General features: G+C 49.6%; 15 protein-coding genes across 15 annotated transcripts; 7 read left to right on the forward strand and 8 right to left on the reverse strand.

Moving 5' to 3' along the window:
• Position 1: 1 nt before the first annotated feature.
• On the forward strand, positions 2–370 carry N7533_013404 (uncharacterized protein; the record flags this gene model as incomplete). The annotated part of the gene is made up of 1 exon (XM_057110054.1): positions 2–370. The coding sequence occupies one exon, from the start codon at positions 2–4 to the stop codon at positions 368–370; it is 369 nt and encodes a 122-aa protein (XP_056952756.1).
• Positions 371–1,087: 717 nt separating this feature from the next.
• On the forward strand, positions 1,088–1,688 carry N7533_013405 (uncharacterized protein; the record flags this gene model as incomplete). Its single annotated transcript, XM_057110055.1, has 3 exons — positions 1,088–1,213; positions 1,410–1,554; positions 1,624–1,688. 3 exons carry the CDS (start codon positions 1,088–1,090, stop codon positions 1,686–1,688), a joined length of 336 nt encoding a protein of 111 aa, XP_056952757.1.
• A 2,082-nt stretch (positions 1,689–3,770) lies between these two features.
• On the forward strand, positions 3,771–6,090 carry N7533_013406 (putative C6 transcription factor; the record flags this gene model as incomplete). The annotated part of the gene is made up of 5 exons (XM_057110056.1): positions 3,771–4,004; positions 4,060–4,273; positions 4,357–5,631; positions 5,702–5,886; positions 5,971–6,090. 5 exons carry the CDS (start codon positions 3,771–3,773, stop codon positions 6,088–6,090), a joined length of 2,028 nt encoding a protein of 675 aa, XP_056952758.1.
• Positions 6,091–6,326: 236 nt separating this feature from the next.
• On the forward strand, positions 6,327–7,082 carry N7533_013407 (ubiquinone-binding COQ10-like protein; the record flags this gene model as incomplete). Its single annotated transcript, XM_057110057.1, has 1 exon — positions 6,327–7,082. The coding sequence occupies one exon, from the start codon at positions 6,327–6,329 to the stop codon at positions 7,080–7,082; it is 756 nt and encodes a 251-aa protein (XP_056952759.1).
• Positions 7,083–7,622: 540 nt separating this feature from the next.
• On the reverse strand, positions 7,623–8,863 carry sod4 (mitochondrial 37S ribosomal protein mS42; the record flags this gene model as incomplete). Its single annotated transcript, XM_057110058.1, has 5 exons — positions 7,623–7,641; positions 7,743–8,263; positions 8,344–8,468; positions 8,570–8,747; positions 8,813–8,863. 5 exons carry the CDS (start codon positions 8,861–8,863, stop codon positions 7,623–7,625), a joined length of 894 nt encoding a protein of 297 aa, XP_056952760.1.
• An 818-nt stretch (positions 8,864–9,681) lies between these two features.
• N7533_013409 (uncharacterized protein) lies at positions 9,682–10,800 on the forward strand (the record flags this gene model as incomplete). Its single annotated transcript, XM_057110059.1, has 1 exon — positions 9,682–10,800. The coding sequence occupies one exon, from the start codon at positions 9,682–9,684 to the stop codon at positions 10,798–10,800; it is 1,119 nt and encodes a 372-aa protein (XP_056952761.1).
• Positions 10,801–11,279: 479 nt separating this feature from the next.
• Positions 11,280–12,827, reverse strand: PIG-S (GPI-anchored transamidase GPI17; the record flags this gene model as incomplete). The annotated part of the gene is made up of 2 exons (XM_057110060.1): positions 11,280–12,740; positions 12,804–12,827. The coding sequence occupies 2 exons, from the start codon at positions 12,825–12,827 to the stop codon at positions 11,280–11,282; spliced, it is 1,485 nt and encodes a 494-aa protein (XP_056952762.1).
• A 757-nt stretch (positions 12,828–13,584) lies between these two features.
• On the reverse strand, positions 13,585–14,419 carry N7533_013411 (uncharacterized protein; the record flags this gene model as incomplete). The annotated part of the gene is made up of 3 exons (XM_057110061.1): positions 13,585–13,626; positions 13,684–13,927; positions 14,064–14,419. 3 exons carry the CDS (start codon positions 14,417–14,419, stop codon positions 13,585–13,587), a joined length of 642 nt encoding a protein of 213 aa, XP_056952763.1.
• A 490-nt stretch (positions 14,420–14,909) lies between these two features.
• N7533_013412 (hemolysin III family protein) lies at positions 14,910–16,527 on the forward strand (the record flags this gene model as incomplete). The annotated part of the gene is made up of 2 exons (XM_057110062.1): positions 14,910–15,086; positions 15,202–16,527. The coding sequence occupies 2 exons, from the start codon at positions 14,910–14,912 to the stop codon at positions 16,525–16,527; spliced, it is 1,503 nt and encodes a 500-aa protein (XP_056952764.1).
• Positions 16,528–17,384: 857 nt separating this feature from the next.
• Positions 17,385–18,431, reverse strand: N7533_013413 (tRNA(Thr) (cytosine(32)-N(3))-methyltransferase; the record flags this gene model as incomplete). The annotated part of the gene is made up of 1 exon (XM_057110063.1): positions 17,385–18,431. The coding sequence occupies one exon, from the start codon at positions 18,429–18,431 to the stop codon at positions 17,385–17,387; it is 1,047 nt and encodes a 348-aa protein (XP_056952765.1).
• A 369-nt stretch (positions 18,432–18,800) lies between these two features.
• Positions 18,801–20,496, reverse strand: N7533_013414 (uncharacterized protein; the record flags this gene model as incomplete). Its single annotated transcript, XM_057110064.1, has 3 exons — positions 18,801–19,631; positions 19,680–19,767; positions 19,817–20,496. The coding sequence occupies 3 exons, from the start codon at positions 20,494–20,496 to the stop codon at positions 18,801–18,803; spliced, it is 1,599 nt and encodes a 532-aa protein (XP_056952766.1).
• A 1,352-nt stretch (positions 20,497–21,848) lies between these two features.
• On the reverse strand, positions 21,849–22,502 carry N7533_013415 (uncharacterized protein; the record flags this gene model as incomplete). Its single annotated transcript, XM_057110065.1, has 1 exon — positions 21,849–22,502. The coding sequence occupies one exon, from the start codon at positions 22,500–22,502 to the stop codon at positions 21,849–21,851; it is 654 nt and encodes a 217-aa protein (XP_056952767.1).
• An 885-nt stretch (positions 22,503–23,387) lies between these two features.
• On the forward strand, positions 23,388–24,192 carry N7533_013416 (O-methyltransferase; the record flags this gene model as incomplete). The annotated part of the gene is made up of 3 exons (XM_057110066.1): positions 23,388–23,668; positions 23,756–24,104; positions 24,163–24,192. The coding sequence occupies 3 exons, from the start codon at positions 23,388–23,390 to the stop codon at positions 24,190–24,192; spliced, it is 660 nt and encodes a 219-aa protein (XP_056952768.1).
• Positions 24,193–24,409: 217 nt separating this feature from the next.
• Positions 24,410–25,979, reverse strand: N7533_013417 (Zn(II)2Cys6 transcription factor domain-containing protein; the record flags this gene model as incomplete). The annotated part of the gene is made up of 3 exons (XM_057110067.1): positions 24,410–25,249; positions 25,331–25,693; positions 25,785–25,979. The coding sequence occupies 3 exons, from the start codon at positions 25,977–25,979 to the stop codon at positions 24,410–24,412; spliced, it is 1,398 nt and encodes a 465-aa protein (XP_056952769.1).
• Positions 25,980–26,555: 576 nt separating this feature from the next.
• N7533_013418 (NudC domain-containing protein) lies at positions 26,556–27,318 on the reverse strand (the record flags this gene model as incomplete). Its single annotated transcript, XM_057110068.1, has 3 exons — positions 26,556–26,587; positions 26,665–26,985; positions 27,042–27,318. The coding sequence occupies 3 exons, from the start codon at positions 27,316–27,318 to the stop codon at positions 26,556–26,558; spliced, it is 630 nt and encodes a 209-aa protein (XP_056952770.1).
• Positions 27,319–27,957: the final 639 nt, after the last annotated feature.

A 27,957-nucleotide genomic window follows, 5' to 3' on the forward strand; every position in this document is an offset into this window, starting at 1 on the left:
CATGAACGAGCAGATTGCCTCCGGTGGCTCATTTCTTTCTGATGCCGTTGAGCAACGCTGGCGGTACTTCAAATCCACCGCATCTTGGACCCTCTCTACCGGGATGAGGTGTTGGTACCAAACGACAATAGACCATCTCAAGGTGCACCTTAACATAATGACTGGAGAGCTACTTGTTAACGACCTACCTCTTTCTCGTCTACCTGCGGACTACGAAACCCATCATGAATATGAGAGAATATTCGGTGATCTTTCACACAACGTTATGCCAAGCACGAGCTCGGGCATGGTCTTCTGCACAGCCCAGCTCCTCCACGGCTACACAGTCCACTTTGGAAGGGAAAGGCAAGACTTGCTCCTCCGCCTATAGAATGAAAAGTCGTGCTACGACTATATCCCTCGTCGAGTCTTCGCCGGTTTACTCCCGGACTCCTTTGTCGATGAGTACGCGCACTGGTACAACAACAAGACGAGTGCTGCGGAGTTTTGCCTCTTCAGCAATCCTTTTCCGGCTCGGTCCTGCAAATGGTATCTTGAGGAACGTGATGGATTTTGGAAGCAACGTGGCCAAGAGGGAGTTTTTATCTTAGCGCCTTTGAGTGGTCTGGCTCAATGCGTTGCCACCATTGTGGCTGATTTGGAACTAAAACCCTAAGATGAATTCACATTTTGATAGTACCCACAATTTGTAGATCAAAATCAAAGTAGAAGTGCCTTGATATTCCTTGAAGCAAAAATAAACTTAGGTATGGAGTTGAAATAGTTTGAACCAGAGAATGATGGAAGATCAGAGAGAATAATTCCGATTTAAACCAGGTCTGGGCCAGCCAATCAGGTGTCATGCCTTTGAGTTGATCTGAGGATGTCTCTTGTCGTGGCTACCAATATATAATTCAAGTTGTCGTTGCCTACGATACTCTGCCATTTTTCCCACTCCTCACCTGGGCATGCCATCCGCCAGTGAGCTGGTGAGGCTGTGAACGCAGGGCTATCCAATTTTAAGTTTTTCTTCACGCTTATATCATGTCGTCCCGTATGTTTGCTCATTGTGTCCGGAAACGCAACAGTTAACTCGAGTACCACCACCATGACCATGAGCGCCACCGGACCTGACCTTCCCCAACAGATAGAAGATGAAGGTGCAAACAGACGCGTACGCATTTTCTCTGGTCGCCATCGCCCTCCTCATCTCTGTTATTGTGCTCCTGGCCCGGTAAGTACATTGACCCAGAATATCCCCATTTTTACCTTCATTTAGACATTACTATCTATCTCAATATTATATCTATTACCATTTAAACTGCACCTTCCATCACTGCCCAGGTATATGATTCTCTCCGAGTCCCGACCCTAAATCTTAGTCCCCACACCTTTATGATTTTGACAAAGCTAACTGTATCTCAAAATAGCCGCACCTTGTGCGCTTGGCCGCCATCCGGAACCCCGCGAGGGCCTGCCGCCTGCAAGAGGCTGATGCTGCCGCCGCCGCCGAATCCCCAACTGGCTGGCTGGCCATTGTTGGTTTTTTTGTGTGGCTTTCCATCTGGGCTGGGGGTAAGTCCTTGATCTATACGTTGGAGACGATATCCCTACTAGTATACTAACATCGAGATGTGTCTATAGAGACCGAGAAAGAGAAGAAGGCAAAGAAGAAGGCAAATGAGGATAAGGAGGGGAATAAGGTATAGGAGAATACTCTATCAACCACCAGGCCGTCTCTTCGGCCTGATCTATTTGGTTTTCTTTTTGTTTGATTCCCATTTGTCTCTCCCACCTGCCCCGGGCATGACCGGGATGGTGGTTTCACTCTCCTCTTCTTCTCGCACAGGCCGCCCTCCCCTGTTGCACTCATGTGATAAGCTTTGGAATTATTGGAGGGTTCTTGGGGGTTTCTTGCTCTCATTTTATTTTTATTTTTAATCGTAGAACGTTTTGGACTTCATGACGTTCCCTGGCAGTCACGAACTGGATGGCATCCACTCAGGTATTCACGCCTACGCCTGTATCTAATTTCTTCTGTCTCTTTTTCTTCTCCTCTCAATCTGATTACTTTCGCTTTCTGTTATCACACAAAGTTCTTTGTAAGGTCTTGCATAAGCTGCTCATACTGCTAGTAATTCTGGCTTGTGTACTAGATTATAGATTGTAGCTTGTATCTTGAGGCACCTCTAATACTGGCTATCTACTACCAAGTACTACTTACTTACTATGAGGTACCTGGGTATATAGCTGAGTAGGATACCGGTGGGATAGTGGTAGGATACCACGAAGTGTAATTTTCCAAGTGATACTCACAATGCTGTCTATCCATTACTTCAGCGACATATTCTTAGAGTATTTCGATAAATCAAAGGTCTCAATTGTACTGGGTATAAGTTTGATCAACTTCAAGTTCGAAATAACTCAACCGCAACTTGAAGCCAGCCTAGGAGGTAGTCGACTTAATCTGACAAAAGAGATAACTTTCAAATTCATCTTCATTCATAAATTCTGTTTCATGCAGTCCTTCGGTTTCTCCTCTGTGGTTTTTTCAAGAAAAGACCAATACACCTTATTGACAGGTTCCCGTCGCCTGCTTGGGTGTTTTCTAGTGCGGATTCAAGTTAGCCTGCGTCTTGAAACTCGTTAGGACTCACGAATTACCAAGCATAATTTACTATGACAGAAACCCATACTCCCATCTGGTAGACATGCCGCTCCACTAGCAATCTGTCTTCTTGTTAGCTGCTGTTGACCATTCTGTATCAGCAAAGCATCTTACTACTGCAGGCCTCTTTTCTTCCCCAATGGCTGGTGCAGATAACACTGCGCTAGCGAAAGCAAGAATAGTAATAAAAGAAGACCGCATTACTAGTACGTATTGGATTGTTTCGAGGTTTCTCGAGGGATTCAAGTTAAACTTGGACCTTTGAACAGTAGATATAAGCAAGTTAGCCGCTTCTTTCTGTATCACATCATGATATCTCCGAAGTGAACACTTCAAGTTCCAAGGTTATTTATAATAGAAATACCCACCCATATAGACATGCCAAGAGTTCCCCGCATACCTGTCTGATTTGAAAGCTTATTGAAGGCTACAAATGTTGATTATCCTTGGAATTCGGGGATAGGTACCACTAGCATGAGGTCACGCTGCTTAGTACGTATGATCTACTGCACATCATGCATGGATGCATTAAGGCCGATTTTGGTTCCCAAAGAAGAAACTAAAGTTTAGTATCTTGCACTGTCCTATCATTTGCATTGAGGCCCGAACATTCTATTTTGTTCTATTCCAGGCCTGTCGGAGTTAACCAAGTCAACCGCGGAGTCCGAACGGCCCCAATTCTTTCTCCTCTTCAATTTCCCCTTCCCCACTCACCCCTCAACCTCTCCGATTTATGCGGAGGGCCCAATCTTCAATCCAACTTCGTTCCTGCATCCATTCTTGGCCGACTAGCCTAGTCTACTCCGAGGCTCCTTATGTCCGAGGCGACTTACCCCCGGACCCGCTGAGTGGGGAGGGTCCGAAGAAGAGAACGCGGGTTCAGTTCTCGTGCACCGCGTGCAGATATCGCAAGTCGGTCAAGCCTTTCTCGCTCACAGATTATTATCTAACTCACTTCTGCAGACTAAAATGCGATCGGATTTATCCTTGTAACAACTGCAAGAAGCGCGGGGACTCTGCCGGCTGTACGTTTGTCGGTCGCGGACCGCGGGGCAAACCTCAGCATGGCCAGTCCAGTCCGACCCTCGTGCAGGACCGTCTTCAGCATTTGGAGAACTTGGTTATGTCCCTAGCCCAGAAGCAGAAGCAGACTCCCGATCTAATCTCCGATCAAGTCCCCGATTTTAATGCTGAACCGCCAGTCGCGGATGCCGATGCGAATGGGCCCAGCTATCAGACTCCATCGTCCATGAGTGGCCATGACACCCGATCGCCTCACGATACGGGAACGCTGATCGTGAATGATGAGGGTACCAGTTATTTCGAGAGCGTAAATTGGCGCGCCATTCTGAAAGAGGTCAGTTGCCCTCTGGTTATCCTAGTTCGTCGTAGTATTAACTTCCTTAACTTAGATCAACGAGGTTAAAGAATATATCGATGGCTACGGCAATGAAGAAACGGATGATGAAGGCGCACAGGAAGACCCAGAGGAGGATTCCTCCCCAACCTTGCTACTTGGAATGAGTAGACCTATCACCAAGGAGGAGCTGCTCTTCGATATACCGTCCCGTGAGATTACGGATCGACTAGTATCTCGTTTCTTGAAAACATCAGAGCCTTCACTGAGTGAGTTCCCCATATTTACCTATTCTCCCGAGGTTTTTAATCCAGAATATCTCCCCGTGATCAATAGCTCACGATAAAAACAGTTGCCGTCCATATCCCGACCTTCCGAAAGGAATATGCAAAGTTCTGGGAAGCCCCCCAGGACATGTCCTTCACGTGGATATCTTACCTTTACGCCATGCTGACTCTCTCGGTATCTCATTATCATCGCAGTGAAGAGCCTTTACCCGTGGATATGGTGAACCCATCGACAGCTTGGAATGTCTTCCGAAAAAGAGCCGCCCAGGGCCTGGTGCAAGCAAACTACCTTGCCCCAGGCCGATACAAGGTAGAAGCTCTCTTTTTCTACAGTCTTTCCGAGTTCTACCGCAGCCAGGATGCACAGATTGGGGTCTCCTACCTTTTCGGAACCCTCATTCGCCTAGCTATGCGCATGGGATACCACCGAGATCCTAGTCATTATCCTAGCATATCCACTTTTGATGGCGAGATGCGGCGACGCCTCTGGGAGCTCATTTGTCAACTGGATATCCTCATTTCTTTCCAGGTCGGCCTTCCACGGACCATCCAACCTTGGCAATACGACACAGAACTACCTTCCAATCTCCACGACACCGACTTTGATGCAAACAGTGCTCAGTTACCACCCTCGAGACCCAGTACTGAATGGACGGCGTGTGGGTATACAAGGGGCAAATCTCGCCTCATGAAGTGCTTCGGACAGATCACTAACTTGGCATACTCACGGGAGCAAGTATCCTACGAAGAGGTTCTGGCTATTGATCGCCGGCTAGAAGAAGCGCGTGATTTACTGCCGATTTGCCTGAAATACCAGCCGATCAATCAATGTTTTTCCGAGACGACGGAGCTCATCATGAAACGATATACCCTAGAGTTACTTTATCAAAAGGCTCGGGTAGTTATGCACCGCCGGTATATGGCTGAGACGAACAGCAAATATGCATACTCGCGCCAAACCTGCCTGAACGCGGCCCGCGAGACATTGCGTCATCATTCTGATGTATACCAGGAGTCATTACCAGGTGGCCAGCTCTATGCAGAGCGATTCTTCATGAACTCTCTCCAGAATACCGACTTCATGCTTTCGGCAATGATCCTGTGTTTGGAGCTTTCGCGAGAGAACGAGCGCGACACAGCTCGCATGGAACCACAAGAATGTGATGACATTTTGCGTCTCTTGGAGACTACATATCAAATTTTCAAAGAAGGCCGTCACCGGTCTATTGATACACAACGAGGGTACAATGCGTTGAGGATCATGCTTGGCCGAGTGAGAGGCAACAGCCCTCCTCACAGCGGCAGCTCGGTCTCAAATGGCCAGAGTATGCAGATTGATGGTGAGTTGATTTACCAGTCCTCCAGGGCTGGTTACACATCTACTCCAACTCAAACTAACCCGGCGCTTAGATAAATTGGCATTCCAACCAGTGCCTGCTTCAGTCGGCCCACGACAGCACGAAACATATGCAGCCAGCAACGGTGACAGTAACGGCAACCTGCCGACTGCAGGATATTACTCCAGCGAAGGGCCATCGCTCTCGTCACTTGGCCTGATTGAGGATATGCTTAACACGCCTGCACAAATGGACTGGGTGAGTACTACTTGCACTGTCAAGCACTTTCCACGTTCAAACACTTCCCTACACTTCGCAACATAGCTAACCTTGTCATGTTAGCGCCTGTATGACAGTAGGATATCTGGCTTTGGGCCATCTGATCAGGATATGCTCTGGGTTCCAGATATCACCGTGCCTCCGACTATAGATGAATTTCTTTCATATCAGTCCGAGAGTTAGCTTTGTCTAGTTGAATACCAGGGGCTAGTCCGAGTATTTTCAATATAGAAATAAATGAATATTACTAGAGTATGACAGAGTATGAAATACTTCCCACCGTATGCACGCTGCGTAGTTCCTGATGCGACCAGACCAAACCAGAACGGGCCGCGCCGCAGCACCATCGGAACTTCAACTTGAACCAACACTTTTCCTCCACACACCCCAATTAACTTCACCCACTGCACTTCTCCTCAATGCGACCAACCCGCAACCTGGATCATGCGATCCACCTCCTCAAACCAAGATCCTTGAATCTACCCCTCCAAGGAGTGCGCACCATCAGCACAATACAACGCACCTCTACCACAAACTCACTCCGCCCATCACAACCAAGATGCTTCACACAAACACCCCGACGAACCTTCGGCCTCCCTTCCCTCTCTTCCCTCCTCCCAAATGGAAGCAATAACGACTCCCCAAAGCGCGTCTTAACCGCAACCCGAACCCTTCCTTACGCCCCACCAAACCTCTTCAAAGTCATCTCCTCGGTCGAATCATACTCGCAATTCCTCCCCTTCCTCACTGCGTCGACAGTCACAGCCCGCGACCCCGAAACAGGTCATCCCACGCAGGCATTCCTGACCGTCGGCTACGGACCTCTCAGCGAGACATTCACATCGCGCGTGGAGTGTAACGTGGAAAAATTAACCGTTGAAGCGCGGAGCGGTGCTAAATACGGTGCTGAGAAGGGCAGTGGGAGCAGTGGCGGTGGATTGAGTGGATTCTTCCCCGGAGCTAGCGAGGGGATCTTTGAATATCTCTCTACGCGGTGGGAATTGATTCCCCTTGATGCGAAGGGTGGTCTCCCGCAGACGAAGGTCAATCTGGAAGTGCGGTTTGAATTTCGCAGCCAGATGCATGCTACTGTTATGGGGGCTGTTGAGGGACAGATGGCTGGGGTTATGATTGAGGCTTTTGAGAAGCGAATTCATGAGATGCATGGGCGGTGATGGACTTGTTGTGAGTGCAGGGCCGGGCATTTGTATATTACTATTTTAGAGGGAGCTTGACTCTATACTTACTTACTAGATTAGACTAGACCAGCATCAATCGAGAAAGCAATACTAAGTGGACACCCCATTTGGCTATCTGAACACTTTATCTTGCCTATTTAGAAAATGCGAAGTATGTGTGTTACCACGAACTACAGTTAGGGGCCATAATTCTACTTTCTCACCTTCGATTAAGTGACTGAGTAGATACCTAGGTAGGCATCTGATCGGGTAGATCCTACTAGAAGAAGCTAACTATACCCTATACTAGCCATATCTACCGCACCACACCTTGTCGCCAGAAACCTTGGAAGTGTGCATAAACTACCTAGGTACTACTACTATATTTTAATTAGCACCGACCCCGTGGTAATCCAAATACAGCACCTTTCCTCAACAGACAGGATAGGGTGTTCAGATAGCCAAAGGAGGTGTTCACTTAGTAGCTCCCAACCGAGATGAGTGACAATAGACTCGGAGACACGGAGTGATATGGGGTCATGCAGATCGCTGCTCACTAGCAGGTGTACAATTCAAGTCGATCAAACAGAGAAATATAATGTGTATAGTACAGATTTATCTAAACAAAAACCGGCTTTTGCTCCTCTCAAAGCATACCCAACCCGCGGGCCCGAGTAGCCGAAGCACGCGGCCCCCTTCACCGAAGAAACAGCATTGTAGTTATCAAACACAACATCCCAGTTGATGCGGTCCCACCAGCGCTCCAGGTACTCGTCCTTACCCGCAATACCGTAGTCCATCATCCACGCGTGCTCCCAGGTGTTAACGCACAGGATGGGCTGGACGTCAATGGCGCCGGGGGCCAGGTTCTTCTGGTTTTGCGCGTGGGCGCCCATCGAGCCGGCGAACTGGTTGCCGAGAGGGGCATCGGGGGAGTGGGTGGCCATGTCGACAGGTTGGCGGCGGGAGTAGGCGGCCGGGTAGGGGGAGCCGGCGTTGTAGGTGCAGAAGATCTGCATGAGGCCCTCGCGCTCGAGGTTCTTGGCGAGCCAGACGAAGCCCGGGCCGAACATGGAGCTGGCGGTTGCGAGGAAGTCGAGCTTGAGGGATTCGACGGAGGAGCAGGTGTCGACGATGTCCTTGGCGAATTTTTCGGGGATCTGGGTGGAGGCGGGGGACTGAATTGGATGAGGGTTAGTTTGGGTCCTTTCTTTTTCTATTCCCGGTGGCTGTTGATTGGGAGTGAAGGAGGACTGACGAGGCAGTTGAAGAAGAAGTGGTTGTTATGGGCCATGGAGGCGTAGTTGAAGACCGAGGCCATCTCCGGGCGCTTGGAGTACTTGACCAGCAACTCTCCAGGCTTAGCATCGGCGTCAACGGTGTCTGCGGAAGAAGGGGAGAGTTAATGATCCATTGGGGTCGTATGTTTGCGCGGATATGAAGCTATCATAAGATACCCTATCCGCGGGATCGGCTCGGCTCACCTTGTGTCAACAGGTTGAGCTTATCAACGAGGAGGGTCTGGTATTGGGTCCAGGCAAAGTCGTATGCCTCAGGCGACATGAATTCGGGGATACCATTCTCCTTGTAGACGTTCTCGTGCTGCAATTGGGGGATGCGGTGCAGGGCACGGGTCTGGGATCGGAGGAGAGAGGAAGGTGTCTAGAGGTTCAAGGTTCACGGATTAGCTGGGTGAGAATCAACAGATGGAATTGTGCAAAGTATACCTGGAAAGAAGCCGCGCGCAGAGCGCTTGGCCGGGCAAGACGACTAAACATGATGGCGCTGGAAGACGGAGATGCTTTACAATCGCCGACCTCGAAATTTCCAAACTGGACGCGCTGGCTGACTAATATCTTGGCACTCACTCTACTCCGAATGGCAGACCGCCCTCCTTTCTATAGTGTTAGCCTTTAGTTACTATTGACTGGTAGTTATTACTTAGTAACTTATTAATAATTGTGGTATTCTGTATAATACTGACCTGAATAATTTAAATGAATACTAGTAGTGACCTAGGTACCTACTGGAGTACCTGGTTCCAACTTGAAGGTTAGGTACCAGTCACGGGAACTTGGAACTTGAAGTATACAACCACACCACTCCACTTCACCTCTCTAAGCGCCCATCTCGGCACATTTCAACCTCTCACAATCCTGCATTCATTCTGCACCTCAACCATGTCATTCTGCAACGCTAATTTTGGCTTTGGCGCCCGACATTCTGCATTCGAGTCCTGCCGCCCACCCTGAAACTTGGACCGCCCCAGTCCAGCGCGTGCCAGTGCCCGGAATAGATCTCTTTGTACCGGTGAATCATCCAACGCCATGCCATTCACTCCCTTTGTGTTGAACACCCAATTTAGTTCACGTTTCAGCCTGAGCCCGAAATCAATCCCCTTGTCTATGGTTCTGCTCGTTTTCTACTTCGTCAACTATCTTCCACCGTTCACGATACCTCTTTTATCTCCATCTCCAAGAGAAATTTGGCTACTGTTACTGCTGCTCCTCTATCAACGTCTAATATCTCCTGTGAGACTCAAACATACGGAACTCTCTTTCAACATCCTAACTCATCTCAAGTCTGCCTCGAAGACATGACGGGGTTGACTGAGGGCATCGTCCCCAAACGACCACTTCTTCTTATACTTCTGGTCATCCTACAAACAAGTTATGGTCACACACTTGATACACCCGAGCTTTTCGGACGCAGCACCGACACTTGCTCTAACGCATACAACCAATGTGGCACTTCATTCCCTAACAACTTCTGGTGTCCGACATCATCCACCTGCGTCGGCACAAGCGACAACACAACAGCCATCTGCTGCCCGTCCGGCCAAAGTTGTGACTACATCTCGCCCATCGCCTGCGACATCCAACAACAAAACGCCACTACATACCCCAGGAGTACCGTCAAGACAACCAAACTAGACAGCAAACTCAAGACATGCGCCGACTCCTGCTGCCCAGTCGGCTACTCCTGCGTCTCAGACAAAGTCTGCGTCGCCGATAAATCAACCACAACCGCCTCCCCATCCACCTCAACCGGCTCAACAGGCGCAACATTCACCATCGTGCCGTCCCCCGCGGCATCAACAAGCTGTGACTCCTTCCCACCAAATGCAATCATAGCGGGCTTCTTCCCGGGCGCCATCTTCGGCGCCGTCCTAGCCCTGCTAATAACAACCTGCCTCCGACGCCGCGCCCACAAAAAGAGCCAAACCCAAGACCAAAAATTCGTCCCCCACTGGTCCCAACGCACATCAAGCGGCGCAGTAATGGGAATATCCAGCCCCATGGCCTCAGAAGACGCCTCCTACCGAACAGACTTCCTCCTCCGCCCCTCAGCGCGAAACTCAGTCGGTGGCCGATCAACACGATCCCGCCTAACCCGCACAGGAAGTCGAGTCCGCAGCCTCTTCAATCCCACGAGTACAAGACCAGACAAAGAAAAGGACGTCCCGCCTCTACCTAGTTTGCCTAATCCCGTTTCGGCGCCAGTCACTCCACCGCGACAGCGTCAGCCTAGCACCGAGAGTATCAAGATCTACTCGCCACCCGGGGCATTTGCGCAGTCGAGAAAGTTCTTGGGTCCGGAGCCGTATCCCAGTACGGTTGCGAGGCCGGATACGACTTTCTCAGATCTGATGAAGAACGTAGGATTTAGTGATGGCAAGGGGAATCCGTCGTATAAGGTTTCGGAGGAGAAGTAGATGGCGTGGTATGCATTTCGTGGGTGTGGCTGGTCCGATCTATGGGTTAAAGAAAGTGTTTGTTCACATTTAGCTTTGCATTGCTGGTGTATTAGTATGATATCCATGTTACATTCTTTAGATCGAATGATTTCCTTCAATTCGAGTTCAATCCTTGGAAGGTTATATTCAAGTTCAAATCCCCGTGCGCTACCTAGTAGGCAGTACCACTTCGCTGCATACTAGTAGGTAGGAGTACATCCAACGATATACTAGTATTGTCTACTTCAAGTTTGCCTTCCAAACCTTCAAATTCAAGTTGGTTGGAATACAAGCTACTACTTAGGTACCTACCTAGGTAGCTAGACTCCTCCGGTAGGGGTCAGAATACTACTAGGTACCTAGGCAGTATGAAGCAGCTACAGTTGATACTCCGAGTCGGCTGGTAGTACTCAAGTTATGTGAAAGTATACTATTGTGCATTATAATTCTAACCATACCTACACCCGCTTCCTCGCCTTCCAAGCCGCAACAAGTCGCTTAACCTCCTTCATCAAACCAACCACCAGCGGAACACCAATAGGTCCCAACAAAGGCAGGTAAACGGCAACCTTATGCTCATCCGGGAAATAAACCTGACCAACCATGGTCTTCTCAAAGAAACTGCGCTCAGCCTCGTTCTCCGCGACTCGGGCACTAGCCAGAGCGGCATTGAAGCGACCCTCGCGGAGATGGGAACATGTAGAAGAGAGATGGGATAGGGTCGTGGAGACCGAGGACGCTACGTTTGCTGGGATGGGGATGGAGGGGAGAGACTCTGTCAACCGGGCTAAGGAGCCCATGGTCGACGAAGCGGAGAGGAGGAGAGATGCAGCGCGGACGCGAATGAGTGTCTGCAGACGCAGAGGCAGGGAGGAGGGGGTGCTGGGTGTTCCGAGGAGGGTGAGGAGTTGATGGGAGAAAGTCTTGAAAGCCGACTGCAGCGAATCTTGTTCGAGGTAGACAGGATTACTAGTCTGACCCTGTGCGAGTGGTGGGTTGAGTAGGAACACGCCACCCCATTGTGGGACAATCCAGCTCGAAGCGCGGTTCTCCTTGACGATCATGGGTGATTGAGATGGGTCGGGGACGTAGAGGATGAAGTTGAGGGTTGGTCCGCTGCCGATGCTCGGGTTCAGTGGCCACTCTGCGGCATTGATGAATGCGCTCAGGTCTTCTTTCTTCAGTGTCCATGCCGCTTCGACCTCATCGTAGACTGGGGCCGGCGTCATCGGGGAGAAGGTGGCGTAGAGTTGCACCTGGGTGTCGATGGTGAAGTTGCTGATTGGTGAGAAGGCGTCAAGGAGCGGCGCGAGGTACTCCTGGACAGCGCCTTCGATATCCCATGAGGATGGCGCGGATCCAGGCGTGAAAAGAGAAAATGAGAGGTGATATGTTTCAGCGTATTTCATTGATCGTCGTAGGCGTCTGCTGATGCTCTCTGTGAGCTCGGGAGAGGCTGAATCCAGGCCGGTTGTTTCACCAGACAGAATGTGCGCGATGGTTGCCTTCTCTTCTCCATAGAGGCGCTGTAGCTCCTGTGCGATGAAGATCGAGAGAGGTGGGTTGGAGGTTGAGGGGCTTGGGATTTGGCTCGGTGGGTAGAAGACGTCTAGCTGGGTGGTGTGCGGCTGAAGCTCTGATCTCGGAGCAAGAAGGCCTTCCTCCGGACGTACATGGACTGTCAATGCGACATCAGGTGCAACTTCCGAGTTACTATATGAAGTGTCGGTCCCGTCGTTGCCTGCGCGTGCAGGTGAACCGTTGGTATCGTTGGTCAACTTGAGACGGAGATGGTGAGCGGCGAACTCGTTCAGATCGTCAAGAGTATGCTGGGTGGTTCGGAGTAGATGCTGAGACTCAGGCAACTGTAATGAAGGTGCGACGACTTGAATCTCAAGGGGATAGACGGGGCGACATGTCTGGAGGGAAGGGTGTCAGAATTCCGGGGATACTAGTTGTTGCGATGCACAAGGTGTCCTTACCTTGCCATCGGCCCAATCGACCATCTCTTGGATGGGGAGATGCGCCCGGTAGATCGAGGTGGTCTGCCACCATATCGGAAAGCCCAGAAAAATTATGACGGCCCAGAAGGCTGCAATGACTCGGAATCGCGTTTGGATAGCCTGGGGGGGATTCCGGGGCGGGGACGCGCTGGGTGGACTTGGAGGGAGTGGAGGGAGTGGAGGCGTCGGCCGTGGGAGACACAGGGTCTCCGGATTTGGCGGTCATGACGAGGGCATGCTTTGTGCTCTGGATGACCACAGCCAGAGCGAGAGGGAGGGAAGGAGGAGGGTTGGAGTGGTGGAGAGGAGATGTTGTGTTGAAGTTGGAGAAGGCGGACAAGGAGGTACGTGATCTACCAACAACCAAGTACTACATAACCTCGGAGTATTGATTCTATTGATTCTGGCTACACATTGACTAATATTTTGGCAGTTTTCATGCTCATTCAATCTCAATCTCAATATCTCTTTCTCCTTTACTAGTTTCCCATATATTAGGGTATTTACGGTGTTGCTTAGCCTAGTGTGCATGTATACTAGTACGCATACGCATCTGGACATACGAATGCAGGCGTACTCGGATCTATGGGAATCTGGAATATCTCAAGCGAGAAACGCGCTGAGCAAGCATCAAAAATAGGTACTGCCTAGGTAGTATATGCAAGGTAGATTATATTTTCATGCCGGGTATCTTTTTTCCTATCCAATAACGCCTGTTAGATGTAACGGTCAACCGACCAGCCCGAGTTCAACAATAACATTAGTACTCCTTCTCGAAGATCTTTTGAATCGGTTTAGCAGCCTGAGGTGAAGAAGCGTTAGCTATTTGATACTTTCCAAAAGGACACCAAATACGTACATCGATAAATCTTTCGAGATCCTTATCCAAATTGGCGAGGTCATCCTTCCGCTTCTTGTTCTCGGCGATCAAGGCCTGCTTGCGCTTGAGCAATTCCTGGCGCGCCTGTTCAAGTTTCTCTCGCTCCGAGTGCTCATGGTTGATGCGGGCGATCATCAATTCATGATCATTGGTGTCTTGATGTTCCGGGTGAAGTTGTAGGAATTCTTCGACGGGGATAAGTGGTAGTGACAGATATTTGTGACTGCACGGAGAGAGTACTACATTAGCCATGTACATACATGTACATACATGTAGGTGAAAGGGTAGGTGAAAGGTTAGGTGAAGGGGTAGGTGAAGGGGTAGGTGAAGGGGTAGGTGTAGATGCATGGGATCCTTACTCATAGGCTTCGCATGCCGCAATCTCGCCAGTGAGATGTTTCTGCTCGTAGTACAAGTTCTGCAGTTGCAGGTGGAGACGGTCGATCTCCTGTCGGGCCTCCGCGGTGGCTTGCTTTGTATCGCGTACACGGAAAACGGCGTCCCGATTCTGACCGCGGAGTTGGGCGAGAAGGGCAAAGAGCACCTTTTGCTGTTTGGAAACGGCCAATGAGAGGTCGTGCAGTTGGGTGGGATCGGAGGGGGTCGTCTCGGGGTTGAGCTGGGTAATGAGCTGTTGGCACTGGGCGAGAGTCTCGGCGCAGGTGGTGAGCACCGGTAACAATGAGGGATCGGAGATGATCTCGTTGATAGCCATGGCGGGGGAGGTGGAGGTGGAGAGTGGCGAAAGAGAGATCGGATAAGGTAGGAGGGAAGGAGATGGTAGTTTAATCCAATGTAATTGGAGAAGTGGAGAAGCAACACGTTCAAGGGAATGGTTGAAGAGAAGTTTCCTAAAGTTGATGGCAAATCAGGCGGGCCGATCTCCTCACATGTGACATGTGAAGACTTCCTCTCGTTGGGGGAAGAACTTCTCTTCCTCTTCCACTCCCCTCTTTTATACTACAGTATGGACTGGCCACCCCTCTTTTAATCCTCTCCCTTAATTAATTCACTCCTTTACAACAACTCAAGGAATATTGAATATTCCTTTCACTCTCCCTCTGTACCTCCCTCACCCTCCACCGGGCCCACCTTTTCTCAACACAAAATCCGGCATAAGGTACCGCCTTGCCGCCTTGCCGACATCGCTCCCCTGGGTCTGATTCGACTTCGTCTTCTCCCCTTCTCTCTCTCTCCCTCTCGGGATGGCCTGCTCATCATCTTCAATGACTGTGGAATCATCTTCCGAGGCGGTTGCTTTCTCAACCGCCACCCCAACGGAGGAGACTACCCTCCTCCGAGACCGACGCCGCCGACATTCCTACCATGCTCCGAGACGATTATCCTGTGACTACCAAGACTCCGACACCGTATTCATTAGGGTAAGTTCTTGATTACCCTATCATGCGCCTGGGGGTATGATCAGTGTGATCACTGCATCCAGTGCGACTAGCATGACCACCAGTAAGGGGCGACTTCTAACCAGTCATACTCCAGGTCGAACTCTTCCTTGCTGAGCTTGAACGCCGAATGCATTGGATCGAACAATATCGCAAGTCTCACATGGTTCAAATCGACTCTCGGCTACGAAGCGGTTATGCCACCCTGGAGGCCGTGCGCGATCAGTGTTCCATTGCCTCGGGTGAGTTGATGGGATGCGGCAAGAAACGTGCCAAGATCTTGGTCGAGACCCTGGAGGACCGATATAATGATGCCTTGGCCACCAAGGAGACTCTTGAGCAGAAGGCTCAGGCAAGTGTCCGCCTAATGGAGTCGTTTTTATCCGAACTGGAGTTGAAGGCACATGCCGTGCGGGATCGCGGCATCTACGGCACCTTGGACGACGGATGGAAAGCCATGGACACCAAGCTCGGCCACGCCCGAGAGGTCGTCGATGAGGGCATGGAGCGTGCGCGCCGGGCTCGTCACGCACTGAAAGAGAACATCGAAGAGGCTATTCGGCTGGCCCAGGAGCAACGGTTGATCACTTATGCCGACCTTCCCGACCCCTGGCGAGTGAATCCACACATCTTGAAAGGATACCGCTTCACGACATCCAAAGTGGAGTGCGTCTCGTCCGTCTTCACCTTCTCCAACGAAATGTTTAATATTTGGTCCCACGTCATTGGTCTCGTCATTGTATTAGCGATTGCCTTCTACTTTTACCCGCTCCACACCAACTTCCACCTGAGCACCAAGGCCGATATCATGATCGCCGCCGTCTTCTTCTTTGCTGCGTGCAAGTGCCTGGTCTGCAGTACCGTCTGGCACACCATGAACAGCATCGCCTCCCAGTCCTTGATGGAACGATTTGCGTGCGTTGATTATACTGGAATCTCTATGCTCGTGGCCGCCTCCATCGTCACTACTGAGTATACTGCTTTCTACTGCGAGCCCTACTCACGCTGGACATACATTTTGCTCACAATGTCAATGGGCGTCGGAGGCATCATCCTTCCCTGGCACCCTACTTTCAACCGCCACGATATGGCCTGGGCTCGCGTCGCCTTCTACGTCACCCTAGCCCTCACTGGATTCACCCCGCTCGCCCAACTTTCCTATACTCGTGGTTTCGAGTGGTGCGCGTATTTCTATGCCCCACTCCTGAAGAGCTTGCTCGTCTATTTCGTCGGCGCCCTTGTCTATGCCTCAAAGATTCCCGAGCGCTGGAAGCCCGGCCTCTTTGACTACGTTGGCGGCAGCCACAACATTTGGCACGTGGCAGTCCTGGGTGGAATTCTTTTTCATTATTGCGCGATGCAGGACCTCTTCTCAAACGCTTTCCTGCGTGCCCAGGCTCAATGCCCCAACTTGACGTCTTAATACACAGTGGCTCAACATCACTGTACTCAAAACCAGCGTTCTCTTCAACTGTACATGCTTTCACGATAAACGAAGATGGAAATCACCAGTCCCGTTCTCGAATACACATGAAAACCTGGACTACGTCCGCATACCCCTACGGGCGGTATACAGTTTCTTTATAGAACTTTTTGCAGAGCCAAAAAGTTGGCCAGCCTCGGCCTTGTCTTTTGCCGCATGGGTGGAGTTATTTACTTGTTTCACTGTCTATTGCCTCTGTCTTGAGGAAGTCGCTTTCCTTCAAAGACTGATCCCTAACCGTCGAGGTCACTCTCGCCCTTGGCTATTAGAGGTGGGATCCTGCACATTTTGCCTTTCTTGTATCTAGTTGCATCGCATTACTTGCGCTTTCGGGCTTATTTTTGTCTCTACAGCTTAGCTTGCTGTACAATTGTACTTGTTTTGAGTGCTACAAACTTTCTTTCGTATTCCAGTAGTAGTAGCCAAATATGGCAATCGTGATGAATTGATGTAAGGTCTATGGTAATCTAAAACGCCTCTCGTTTCTCATGAAATTTTAGGTGCGCTGTAAAAGGGTTGAATATAGCGACGATGGGTGGAGATTGCCGCGGCGGATGTCTAGATGTCGCGACTTGAACTGATTTTGTCACCATCCCCAGAACTTGAAGCAGTATCAATGCCATGCATGGCGCGTATGCCGTGCGCTAAAATGCACGTGAAACAGGGCCGTTGTGGCCAATTCGGCGATGGTATAGGACCTGCGAGACTTGACGGGCCGGCCTTTCGTGAGCCCTCACTTGATATACAGGGTCTTGATATATGAGACTTTAGTGATGAGAAGATTTTACCAATCCTCTTCAAGCCTCAGCATCCTTCTTTTCTGTGACGGGAGTCTCAAGCTTCCGGAAGTTACCCTGCAGCCAGCAGCGGTACATCTTCACCTTGGAAGCACGGTTGACAATAAGTCGACGGTCAGCGCCCAGATGCACGACTTCAAAGCAGCCATTGGACTCGGCCTTGGGATTCTCAAGATCCACCTGGATCCCACCCTCCGGCGTCCATTGACTCCACATCTGGGTCAACTGTTCCGGGTCAAAGAAGTAGACACGAGTCCCATCACCACGAACATAAAAGTTCTCCTGCAGATAGCGATTCTTCTTCATGCGAACCTGAGCAAGGTCCCCACGACCATAATCACGGAACAAGATCCGACCACCAGGCTTAAGCAAACGGTAAAGATTGCGGATAGCATGATCCCACTCCTCCGGCGCAAGCGCCGAGAAAATGAAAATGAGAACAATAACATCACACGAACCCTCACTCAACCCAGGCGGCAAAGAATCACCCTCCTCACTCGGCTTAGCCGACACATCCCACACATCCGCAACCATATGCTTAGTGTCATACTGATCACTCTCGCGCATAACCTTAACCGCAAACTTGGAGAAATCACAAGCATGCAATTCCAGCTCCTCGTTCTCATTATTCCTCAACAAGGGGAAGGCAGTATTTCCCGCACCAGCACCAACTTCCAAAACGACCTTCTTCCCCGCATCCTTGCGCGTAACCTCCTCCAAAACCGGAAACTCTTGCTGCAACCACTTCCGATCCTTGAAGAAATTGTCCGTATTATTCTTATAAAAGAGATCCCACCACTTCGCGGGGTCATTGTTGAAACGGCGCTGGTCGAAATCCGAGACCGGCGCCGCGCGCTGCTTCTCGTATTGATCTTCGGCGAAGGCTTTGAATTCGTCATCTGGCTCGACGTGGTCCCATGCGTTGAATTCGTAGACATCGTCGCCCTTTTCTAGAAAGCGCGAGCCGAATTGGAAGGGGTCGGTGCGCTTCATGTTGTTTGAGGGGTCGTGGGAGCGCGAGGGTTCAACGGTGGGGGGGTTGGACATTTTGCGTCACTTCTTCGACGGTTCGTTCGACTGGCTGGGGCGCTTCGATTGTCATGGTGAGTTGTGTGGGTGGAAACGAGTGGGAAGAGTGGTAATGAGAGGAGAAAGTTTCAATTTAGTCTGCTCAGTTAAAAAAAAGATTGTAAAAAATTAAAAAATTAAAAAAAGTATTCGGCGGGGTACCTGATGACTCAGCCTTATCTTATCACTTGGTGCCTGAGGCAGCAGCATGATCTATAAAACAGAAACAGAAACAGAAACATGTGCATTAACAACTTAAATTCAATAATACAAGTCTCCTGCAATTCCTTCATACAATTTCAAACTAATACCATCATTTCCATACCTTCCAGTTCCTCACTTTCAGAATCAAGATCTTCCTAAAAAAGACTTTCCGTTAGGTCGGTTCCCATTCCCATTCGCATCCCCATTTCCATTTCCATTTGGAACAATAGACTTCCGTCGTCCTCGAGACGAAGATACCTGACCAGTCGTGGGGCTAGTAGAAGGCGGATTAAGTTCACCCACCGCACTTAGGCATAGATTCTGCGATTTCCTAAGCTGTATAACCGTAGTCAAAGGATGACGGGTATTTCCCACAACAAGTGATATGCGCGGGAAGATGGTTAGCAAAACATCATCCGATGCCTTGGTATCAATTTCACTCTGTTTCAATTTATCATTATCACCCGGGAATTCAAAAAGGCACCATTCTTCATCATCCCATTCGCGAGGGACGAAGTCTGATTCATATTTGGCCTGCGCACGTTGAATCGGCAGCCAGACGTCAATTGCCTTTTGACATATACTGCGAATGCGCTCTAGAAAGTTGCGGGTCTGGTATTCGGAGAGTAATCCGGTAATATAGAATGATACGTTTTGAATAACGGATTGGACTCGTTTCTGTAGAGACCTTTGTTGGGATTCCAGGTTAATTGAAAGAAGCATGGAGCGGCAGAACGATTCCTTCTCTTTCTCGGTTGTTGCGAGGTGACTGAGAATTTTTTTAAAGTCAAGTCGTTCATCAGGAATAAGATAGTTTGGTTGAAAGATGTTTTTATCGATCTCCCGCGACAACACAGATAGAATTATGGCTAGACGCATTCCCTTGGCAGCGGTGGAATTTGAAAGTGGCAGAGGTACGGGATTATCTCCAACAGTCAGAGCTTTTTGACGAAGATTTTCCCAGGACTCTCTATTCTTGGGAGATATTAGTATGCGAGCCGCGTATCAACTGATAGAACATACATTCAAAGCTTCGCCGCCAAGGTCCTGTTTTAGAACAGTATACAACTCCACCGCGGCAAAGTCCCAGAGTTCCGAGAAGCTGTCAACCCTGATGAAACAGTCAGTCATTTTCAAGATCACACTGGCGTTAGACATACATCGAGTCCTCATCTGTCTCAGTATGAGTGAGAGCAAAGCTTTCCAATTTCTGCAACCGCACTTCAGACTGTTTAAGTGCCTGGTGTAGAGACGCTCTGTCTTTCTCCAGTCCATCGGATCGCTTCTTTTCCGATGCAAGCATGTCTCTACACTTGGTTCCAGCACTTTTCAATCCGTCAATCATGTTATCCTTTTCCTTCAAGCTCTCCTCTAAAACAGTGATATCCCGAGCAGATTGCTCAACACTCGCCTTCTTCTTCGAAAGGTCGGAGCTGAGAGCCATCATACTTCTCTGAATAGTTTCCACCTGCTGAGAACTCTTCGCCAGACTTTCTCCTTTCTCTTTCAGTAATTTTTCCAGAGACTGATACTTTTCATTACTTTGGTTGAGCTCGGATTCAAGATCTTTGTTGATCAGCATGATCTCCTCAACTGTGGTTTTTTTCTTCTCCTTTTGAGCCTTGAGATCCTCTCGGAGATTGGAAATCTCTTGGGTCATTAACTTTATCTCCTCTTTCTGGTCATCAATATCGTCAAATGTGTCAGATGCTTGTTGAAAATCAGGGTTTTCGGCAAAGAGCTTGATACTTCGAATTGCGTTTTCGAAGATCCTGTTGCGCTCCTTGGAGCCGGTCGCTCCATTAGTTTGCACGACTTGAGGCTTGACTTGGGATGCCATTTCGAAGGGTAGTTCGGAAGGTTTGCTTCGCCTAGAAATAAGACTAAGATATCAACGAATTGATTGCAGTAGAACTCTCCCGAATCCGTGGAGAAGTTCATCAATTTATACCATTCTGCCAGATTTCGAGGGGGTTCAAGTTCGTGGTGATGCATTTCCCTCCACGTCTATTCAGACCAATCCGGGGTACCGACTCGGAGTTTGCTTCATTTCCTAGGATTAGAATGCAGAATGCTTACAGCAATTATCACTAGTTTTCAAAGCCGATGAATTCCGTGTTTTTGAAAACACATACATATACCCCGGAAAGCAACGTGTTCTCGATCTACAGGCGCCCGCAAACCATACGTGCATGTACTTCAAGGATGAAATTCATGGCTTGCAGGGGTTTGCAGGCTCCGCCCAGTCAAAACAATGCATATCGTGGCAAGCTGCAGGAAGGCCGCCTAGATAAGGCGAAGAAAAGATCGCCTCATTTAGATATGGGAAGAGTCTCAAGCACGTATGTGCTGTAGGCTGGCGATTGCCACGTCCTAGATAACGAGAAATCTTCTAGGAAGACTAAGATTGGACGAGCTTATTGTATTACAATTTCTGTTCGCTTCCGGCGGGTGTAACCTTGAATCTGAGAAGAGCCGCTGAGGCTCTGCTTCCATGTTGAAATGAACTTGAATCATCTAAGCTTCGAGGACTCTCTCCAGGGCTTATAGCCGATGTCAAGCAACCGATGGGCTGAGCTGGGTTTAGTACTAGTATTAGTTGGGCCCATGGCTCTTGCAAGGTTGGGAGTTAGGCTTTGGTCAATGAAAGCCCTCAGGCTGGAGTTCACGAGAGCCAGTTTGCAACTTGAACTTCAAAGTTTTAGTCACAAGGAATAGTACTACTAGTAGTTTTATGAGGCTACCCTGCCAATACTAAACACCTCCGGAGCAGAATTTACGCCATCTCAAAGCTACTAGTAGGCGGGAATATATACGCCATCAAGATATGAAGAAAAGTTTCAAAGGTTTATTATGATGCAACATATGTGCAAGTGTACTTTGATGCAGTAGTCCAATATGTCCGGTTGACCTGTACCCAAATAGCGCCCAGTATTAAGTATCCTAAACATCCCATCCTCCCAGGTCGTAACGAAATCCAGAGGGATTTCTTTATCGTCAAGTCGTATGCCATCAAGTTCTTATATGGAGAACAAAAAGAGAGCAGGAAATAGAATAAAAGCAAAGCAAAAATTAATGGCGGGGTCCTTGTAGCCCCATGTTGTTCGGTCCAGTTCGGCTGTTTCCCATTCATCGGCTACCAGCGTCGACAAATGGCAGAGAAAAGGGGAATAGATGATGAGTCGCAGACTATCACCGACTTTCCCAGGATAGTCGGCGGTGTCGACGAATAGATTGGTCGTCTCCGTCGGATGGAGGTGGTCCCGTTGATCGCGCACCATTCAGTCTCGCTATGGGCGGTGGGTTGATGGTAATACCCCTCGTCGATGACATGGAGTATAGAGAGACAGAGCGAGTTCGGGTGAGCTGTGCCGATTGGCGAGGAGAATATGGAGGTGGAGGGGTCTCTCGTGTTGCAGTAGAGGTATTTCCATAACTGCTCGGATATGAGATGACAGAAGAGGCATCGGATGAAAGATCCTCATTGTATAGATGAGGATTCTTCTCGTCTTGATCGTAGGAATTGGAATCAGAGGACACGGAAGGATCCCGGAGATGGGACTCCAAGGTCTTCTCGTTTACACTCATGGGGCGGGGAGTGTATTGTGGCAGTGGGACCACGGTGGCATAGCCCCCAACCTCCGAGTCAGCGGGAGGAGGGCCGTGCCCATGACCATGACCATGATCTGTTCGGATGAAGTGACCCTCGTCGGAGAGAGTGAACTGGCCAGTTTGGACTCCATTGCGGGTGTAAGTTGGAGAACGACTTTGCATTTCGGGGTTGGAGGGTTGTGGAGTTGCGTCGCTGCGAGTAAAGCAGCCGCACAGGTTGGCGAACCACGACATGATGGAAGATTCTTTCTTCTCCTGTTTTTATTAAGGAGGTAGTAAAGTGTCGTATCGTAAATAGGTCGGACACAATGTCGATTCAGAGGACGGAGAGAAGAAAGAAAGGTCCTAAGAGATGTGTCGCAGCGAGGCGCGGAGCTAGAGCATCTCCGATAGGAGCGGGAGAATGCGTAGTGATGGAAATTGGGAAGATAAAACCGCCTCTTTCTCCTCCGATAATGGGGAACCGTGGCTCAAAGAGAGCCTTGGGTAACAGGCTCCGAAATAATGGATATTTGGATAGTCTGAAGAGAAGAGAGGAAGAGCGAGGAATTGAAAGAGAAAGAGGGGAGGGAATCAGCCGCAGACCACCGCAGCCGCAGGCATCCAAATTCCCCGCGTCTTCTGATTGGTTGGATTGGGTGGGTGAGTCAGCAGGAATGACAGCGGTGATTACGAGTCCTTCAGGAATAAAGAATTAACTGCTTCAAGTTGTATTATATATAATTATTATAACTGTGGCAACACTATTAATACCAGTAGACTATTGTAAGGATACGATCACTTAGGAATATACTGTGTGGCGTACTAGAAAATAGAGATTGTATTCGTGTACTAACTAAGTACTAGATGTATGAGAAACAGTCGGAAATCCGACGGAGTCCGATCAAGTGATTCACTACTATAACTCACAACGACACTACATGCAAAGTTCCAATTGTTTGCATTCAAGTTACTAGTAACTGAATTTCTCTGCACTCTCCTACCTAGGTAGTATGTACAACCGGTCCAAAGTTGGCCCTCTTGGCTGGCCCCACACTATTTAAGCGGAACTATACTACTCTTCACCTTCACACCCAACTTTACAACTTCCCTTGGAATTCTTCTATCCTAAAAATCAACATGTTCTCTCAAGACCATATCACCAAATATCCCTCCCTCGCCAAATACGCCAACGAGGACTACACTGAATCCCACGATGGCCGCGAAGCCGCCCTCCTAAAATATATATACAACCACCCCTCTCTCCCTCAATTCCGCAACTCACCACCCGCAATCCTAGCCGTCATAGACGAGTTCGCCGCGCAAGAGGATTTCCTCATAAATATCGGCAGTGATAAAGCAGCCAAGGTTTGTGATATCATTGCTCAAGAACAGCCATCTGTCTTCGTTGAGTTAGGCGGGTATATCGGATAGTTTGCCATCTGTTTCGGACACACTATGCGTCAAGCTGGCAGTGCCAAGCTAGACTAAGCTGTGAAACTCCTCAGTCTAGAATTCGATCCGGTCATTGCGGATATTGCGAGGAATTTGATTGATCTAGCTGGATTGAGTGATATTGTCACTGTCGTTGTGGGGTCGGCAGCGAATTCGTTGCGAAAGCTTCATTCTGAGGGTACTCTTGATTATATGGACTTGTTGTTTTTGGATCATGTGGAAGATCTCTATCTGTCTGATTTCCAGGTCTGTGAGAGCTTGGGTCTTCTTCGATCTGGTGCTTTGGTTGTGGCGGATAATGTTCTTCGGCCTGGTGCGCCGCAGTATCGTGAGTTTATGCGGGGATATAACAAGGTTGAGAGTTGGGCCGTTAAAGGATTGATTATTCCCGGGGAGTTGGAGGTGAGCTTTGCGTATCTATTGATACGTGATTGTGAATTTTACTGATAATTGATTATAGGATGAACTTGAGGTTCCTCGAATTAAGTGATAGGAAATGAGCCAGTATACTCGAGGAGTTGATCTTGTGATCATCTGGTTAGATATACCTAGGTACAATGCCTACCCAGGGAGGTACTTGTATAATATGAAGCCACTGGCAGTTATTCAATGTATTTCCCGATGTAGTGTACCTAGTTAAAATCAATATACTTCACCTAACCTTGACCTTGATTATCTAACAATTTCGTCATTCATCACTTCATGCTCTACGCCAACAACGGATTCTCCAACATCTCTACAACATTCCGCTCTTGCACATGCCTCAGAAGATACCCACAAGACTCGGCCGGAAACTCCAACAATCTCAACAAGACAGGATCCCGACTATCCTCCAATTTCATACAGATGGCAGTGCACTCCGAACGAATGCGAGTCTCAATCCACCACTCCTCAACAACAGCCATGAGCGCAAGCCACCAAGCCAAAAGCATCAGCGCCGGCGGCTCCTTTCTCAACAAACAATCATAATACTCAGGCTCCAACCTCCCCATCCAATTATAGTACTTCTGATGATTCCGCTTCGTCCGCTCAAGAGCAAGTAAATTAGTCAACATCCTCAGCGGCCAAAGATACGCATTATTCCCCACAGTAGAACCTTCATCGACATGACAGAGATCCGCAAAGTCCGGGTCTAGATCAACCCGGCCAGGCCGATCATCTTCGTAATTGAGATTCTCGTCGTGGGCGTGCATGAAGTATGCCCACCACATACTATCCGGCATCCACATCCTCGTGCGTTCGAGTAGGTAGCGTAGTCCCCCTTGCAGACGCAACCAGTTCAGGTCCGCGGGATCATCCGAGAAAACAAACGAGGAGCGGGGATTGAATTCTTCGATGGCGAAGCTGTGAATCGTGATCAGGATGCATGCGGAGTATAACGGGTCCATGTTCTCCGCCGTGGGCCCGGATGATACTTCCTTTGTGTACTTTTGTATCGCTTGTTGCCAATGGTACGATTCCGCGACGCGGTATGAGCTATTGTTCGGCAGAACGCCGCAGAGGTGACTAGTAGCCACGCCAATAAGACTGTGCATCAATAACGGGGACTATGTACAGTGCGATTAGGTTTCGTTGTCGATTTAGGAAGGAGGTTTGCTGGGTTTCGGTCGTAGCCTAATTCATCTTACCTCGAATGCAAGCCGGGTCACTTTTCCCATCATTACGCCAAGCTCTGAATTCGCTTGGCCGCTCTCGATGGTGACGCGGTGAAAGTGATGTAAGGCTTCCAGCGCACGCCTCGAAGGCGGCGAGGCGGATGATTCTGAGCTTGAGGGGGATGAAGTTTCCGGTCGTAGTAGCTCATCTAACTTTTCAGCCACCACTAGGAGAGACATAGACGAGGCTAGTGAGTCTACGGATAGCAGGCTAGGCCGAGATTCGAGGAACCGATTGACAATGTGTCTGGTCGGTCGGCTCGGAGGCGCAGCCGAGTAGTTACACTCGACGCCATGCTTTTGGCAGCGGAGACAGTCGGGCTTTGTTTCATCGCACTAGGATGGAATCAACGGACGCCCCACGAGTCTGGTAGATCGACGCGGGGCTAGGATAGGGCTAGGGGGGTGGAGTATGTTTCCAGTATACCTTGACTCGACGCTGCTTGCAGGCAGCACAGCCGGCGCGGGACTTGCGGTGCGTCCGGCGGGAGTGATAGACCCGTTCAACTGGGTCTTCACATGGTTCATCTGAGACGGTTGGTTGAGGTTTATAGTTGGGCACCCGGAACACGCTCCGATGCCCTTGCATGGGTCCCGATGAGTCGAGCTGCCTGTGGCGCATTTTGCGGGATTTGATGGATGAGTCACAGAGATCTAGACCGATGCAGAATCGTAGAAATGGGCCGTTAGGGCCGGCCGGGTAGGTCGGGTTGGATTGGAGCTGAAGGCTTTAAACTGATCCAATGTAGGCGATATGGTATCCGATGTTGATCTAGATCAGACGCCGGCAATGGTGCCCAGTACAGGTGCGACCGGTGAGTCGGGTCGATCGAGTGGGGACCAGGCGTTCATCCGAGGGATGGATTCCAGGAATAAAACGAAGCAATCCATTGGCCTAAGGAAGATTGAGAAAGAGAGATGCAGTGGGGAAGACACAACGCACTTCATCGCCTCGAGTCACGGGCACGCTAGACCCGAAACGGGCAGTTCTCGTATTCAGAGAAGAGCAGCAGAAAGTGCGGAAATGTGGAAATGTGGAAGTGGGGATGAAATAGTAGGAATAATCATTATAATAGTACACAATATTCATGTTATGTCATAGATGAAGAAGGATAGGAAATAGTGATGAAGATTCTATGTCATTCTCGTTATTTCATGTACTGATGCAGTCATTGATACTTATACTTCAATAGAGGTTCTAGCCCATTTTCGCATTGGAGAAATCCATTTCTGTAGCCCCGTTAGTTAGCAATGCACCTTTGAATATGCTCACGTTTCCTGTCGGTAACCCGTAATTCATCACTCACCAGGATGGTCAGCCTGGAATTTCTTCAACAGGTCCGCCTTGCGCTGTTCGTCGCTAGTCATACCGCCTGATTCCTTCTGTCGTTGATCGTACATCATCTTCTCAACCATGGCACGCGTCTCACCGTCGAGGTCACTGAGGCTGGAGTTCTCCGGCTGGATCTTAGTGACGTCGATCTTGGGCGCGCCGGTCACAACATGCGGCCACCACTCGACCTTGTTGACTTTGTCGAGATGAATGTTCACCTCTTTGCCAGGGGAGTGGGGGTTGTCTCGAGGGTCCAGGATGATTCGTCGACGAGGATAGAGTGAGGAAAGTCGCCCTGTAGTGGCATAACGTTAGCATTGAATTGACAGTATGGTTGAGTAGCTTAGCTGCGGATCTTGGGCAGGGACAGCTGATACAACTGGAGGAGTACCTCAATGATAGGTGCTTGGCCCTTGATAGCGACCTTAAGCTTTGTTTTGGTCAGAACGACTTCCATGTCGCGACCCTTGATGTTGGCGGGGATTGGGGCGGACACGTCGACATCGCGGATAGTCTGCGTCCACTTGTAGGGGAGCTGAGCCTGTTCAGCAATTTCACGAGCCTTGCGCTCCTTCTCCTCGAGGTCACGCTTGGCAATGTCTGCGGGTGAAGGGTCCTGGTCAGCCATGGTGGTGGTGGTGGTAGTGGTGGTGGTGAGTGTTGATGGAAAGTGCGGAATGCGCGGGGTCCACTCAACCTCAACCTTCTCTCCGCAACTACTCCGTACCGACTAACTACCCTAAGGTACAACTCTACCTTGACTAGTTACTCGTCACACTACCATGTTAAGTGTCAACTTACTTGATTTTGTCAACTCTCGATTCTCTCCTTTCATCGAGTCCACTCTGTCGGATTTCTAACGTCAATGCTCCACTGCTTACTCTGTCCACTGCTCAGCTCTGTCGAATTTCTCCTAGCCGCGCTATACGCGTGTCCCTCCTTGCATACCGGTCAACGTCCGGCGATCCCTGACAGATCGTCACGCCCAAAGCAGGAAATGGCACGGCCCATTGCTAATCGGTTCCTCTCTAGCTGGATCGGCCAACAGTACGAAGTATGGAGCAAGGAATGCTGTCAATCGCGACACACACCGCTGAGGCAGGGCTGATCACCCGCTGCATTTCATGCGCCGTTGAAAGTTGGGTGACAGCGGATCTCGGGAATGTTGACGCATACCTCAAGGCGATCGGCAAGGAGATGAAGTGAAGTGAAGTGAAGTGAAGTAAAGTGATATGAAATCAAATGGTGGCGTTGCTGCCACTGCCAC

Source organism: Penicillium manginii, assembly GCF_028828005.1.
Source record: "Penicillium manginii strain IBT 31320 chromosome Unknown utg000011l:1.0-1395921.0:1.0-1396616.0, whole genome shotgun sequence".
NCBI classification, from domain to species: Eukaryota; Fungi; Ascomycota; class Eurotiomycetes; order Eurotiales; family Aspergillaceae; genus Penicillium; species Penicillium manginii.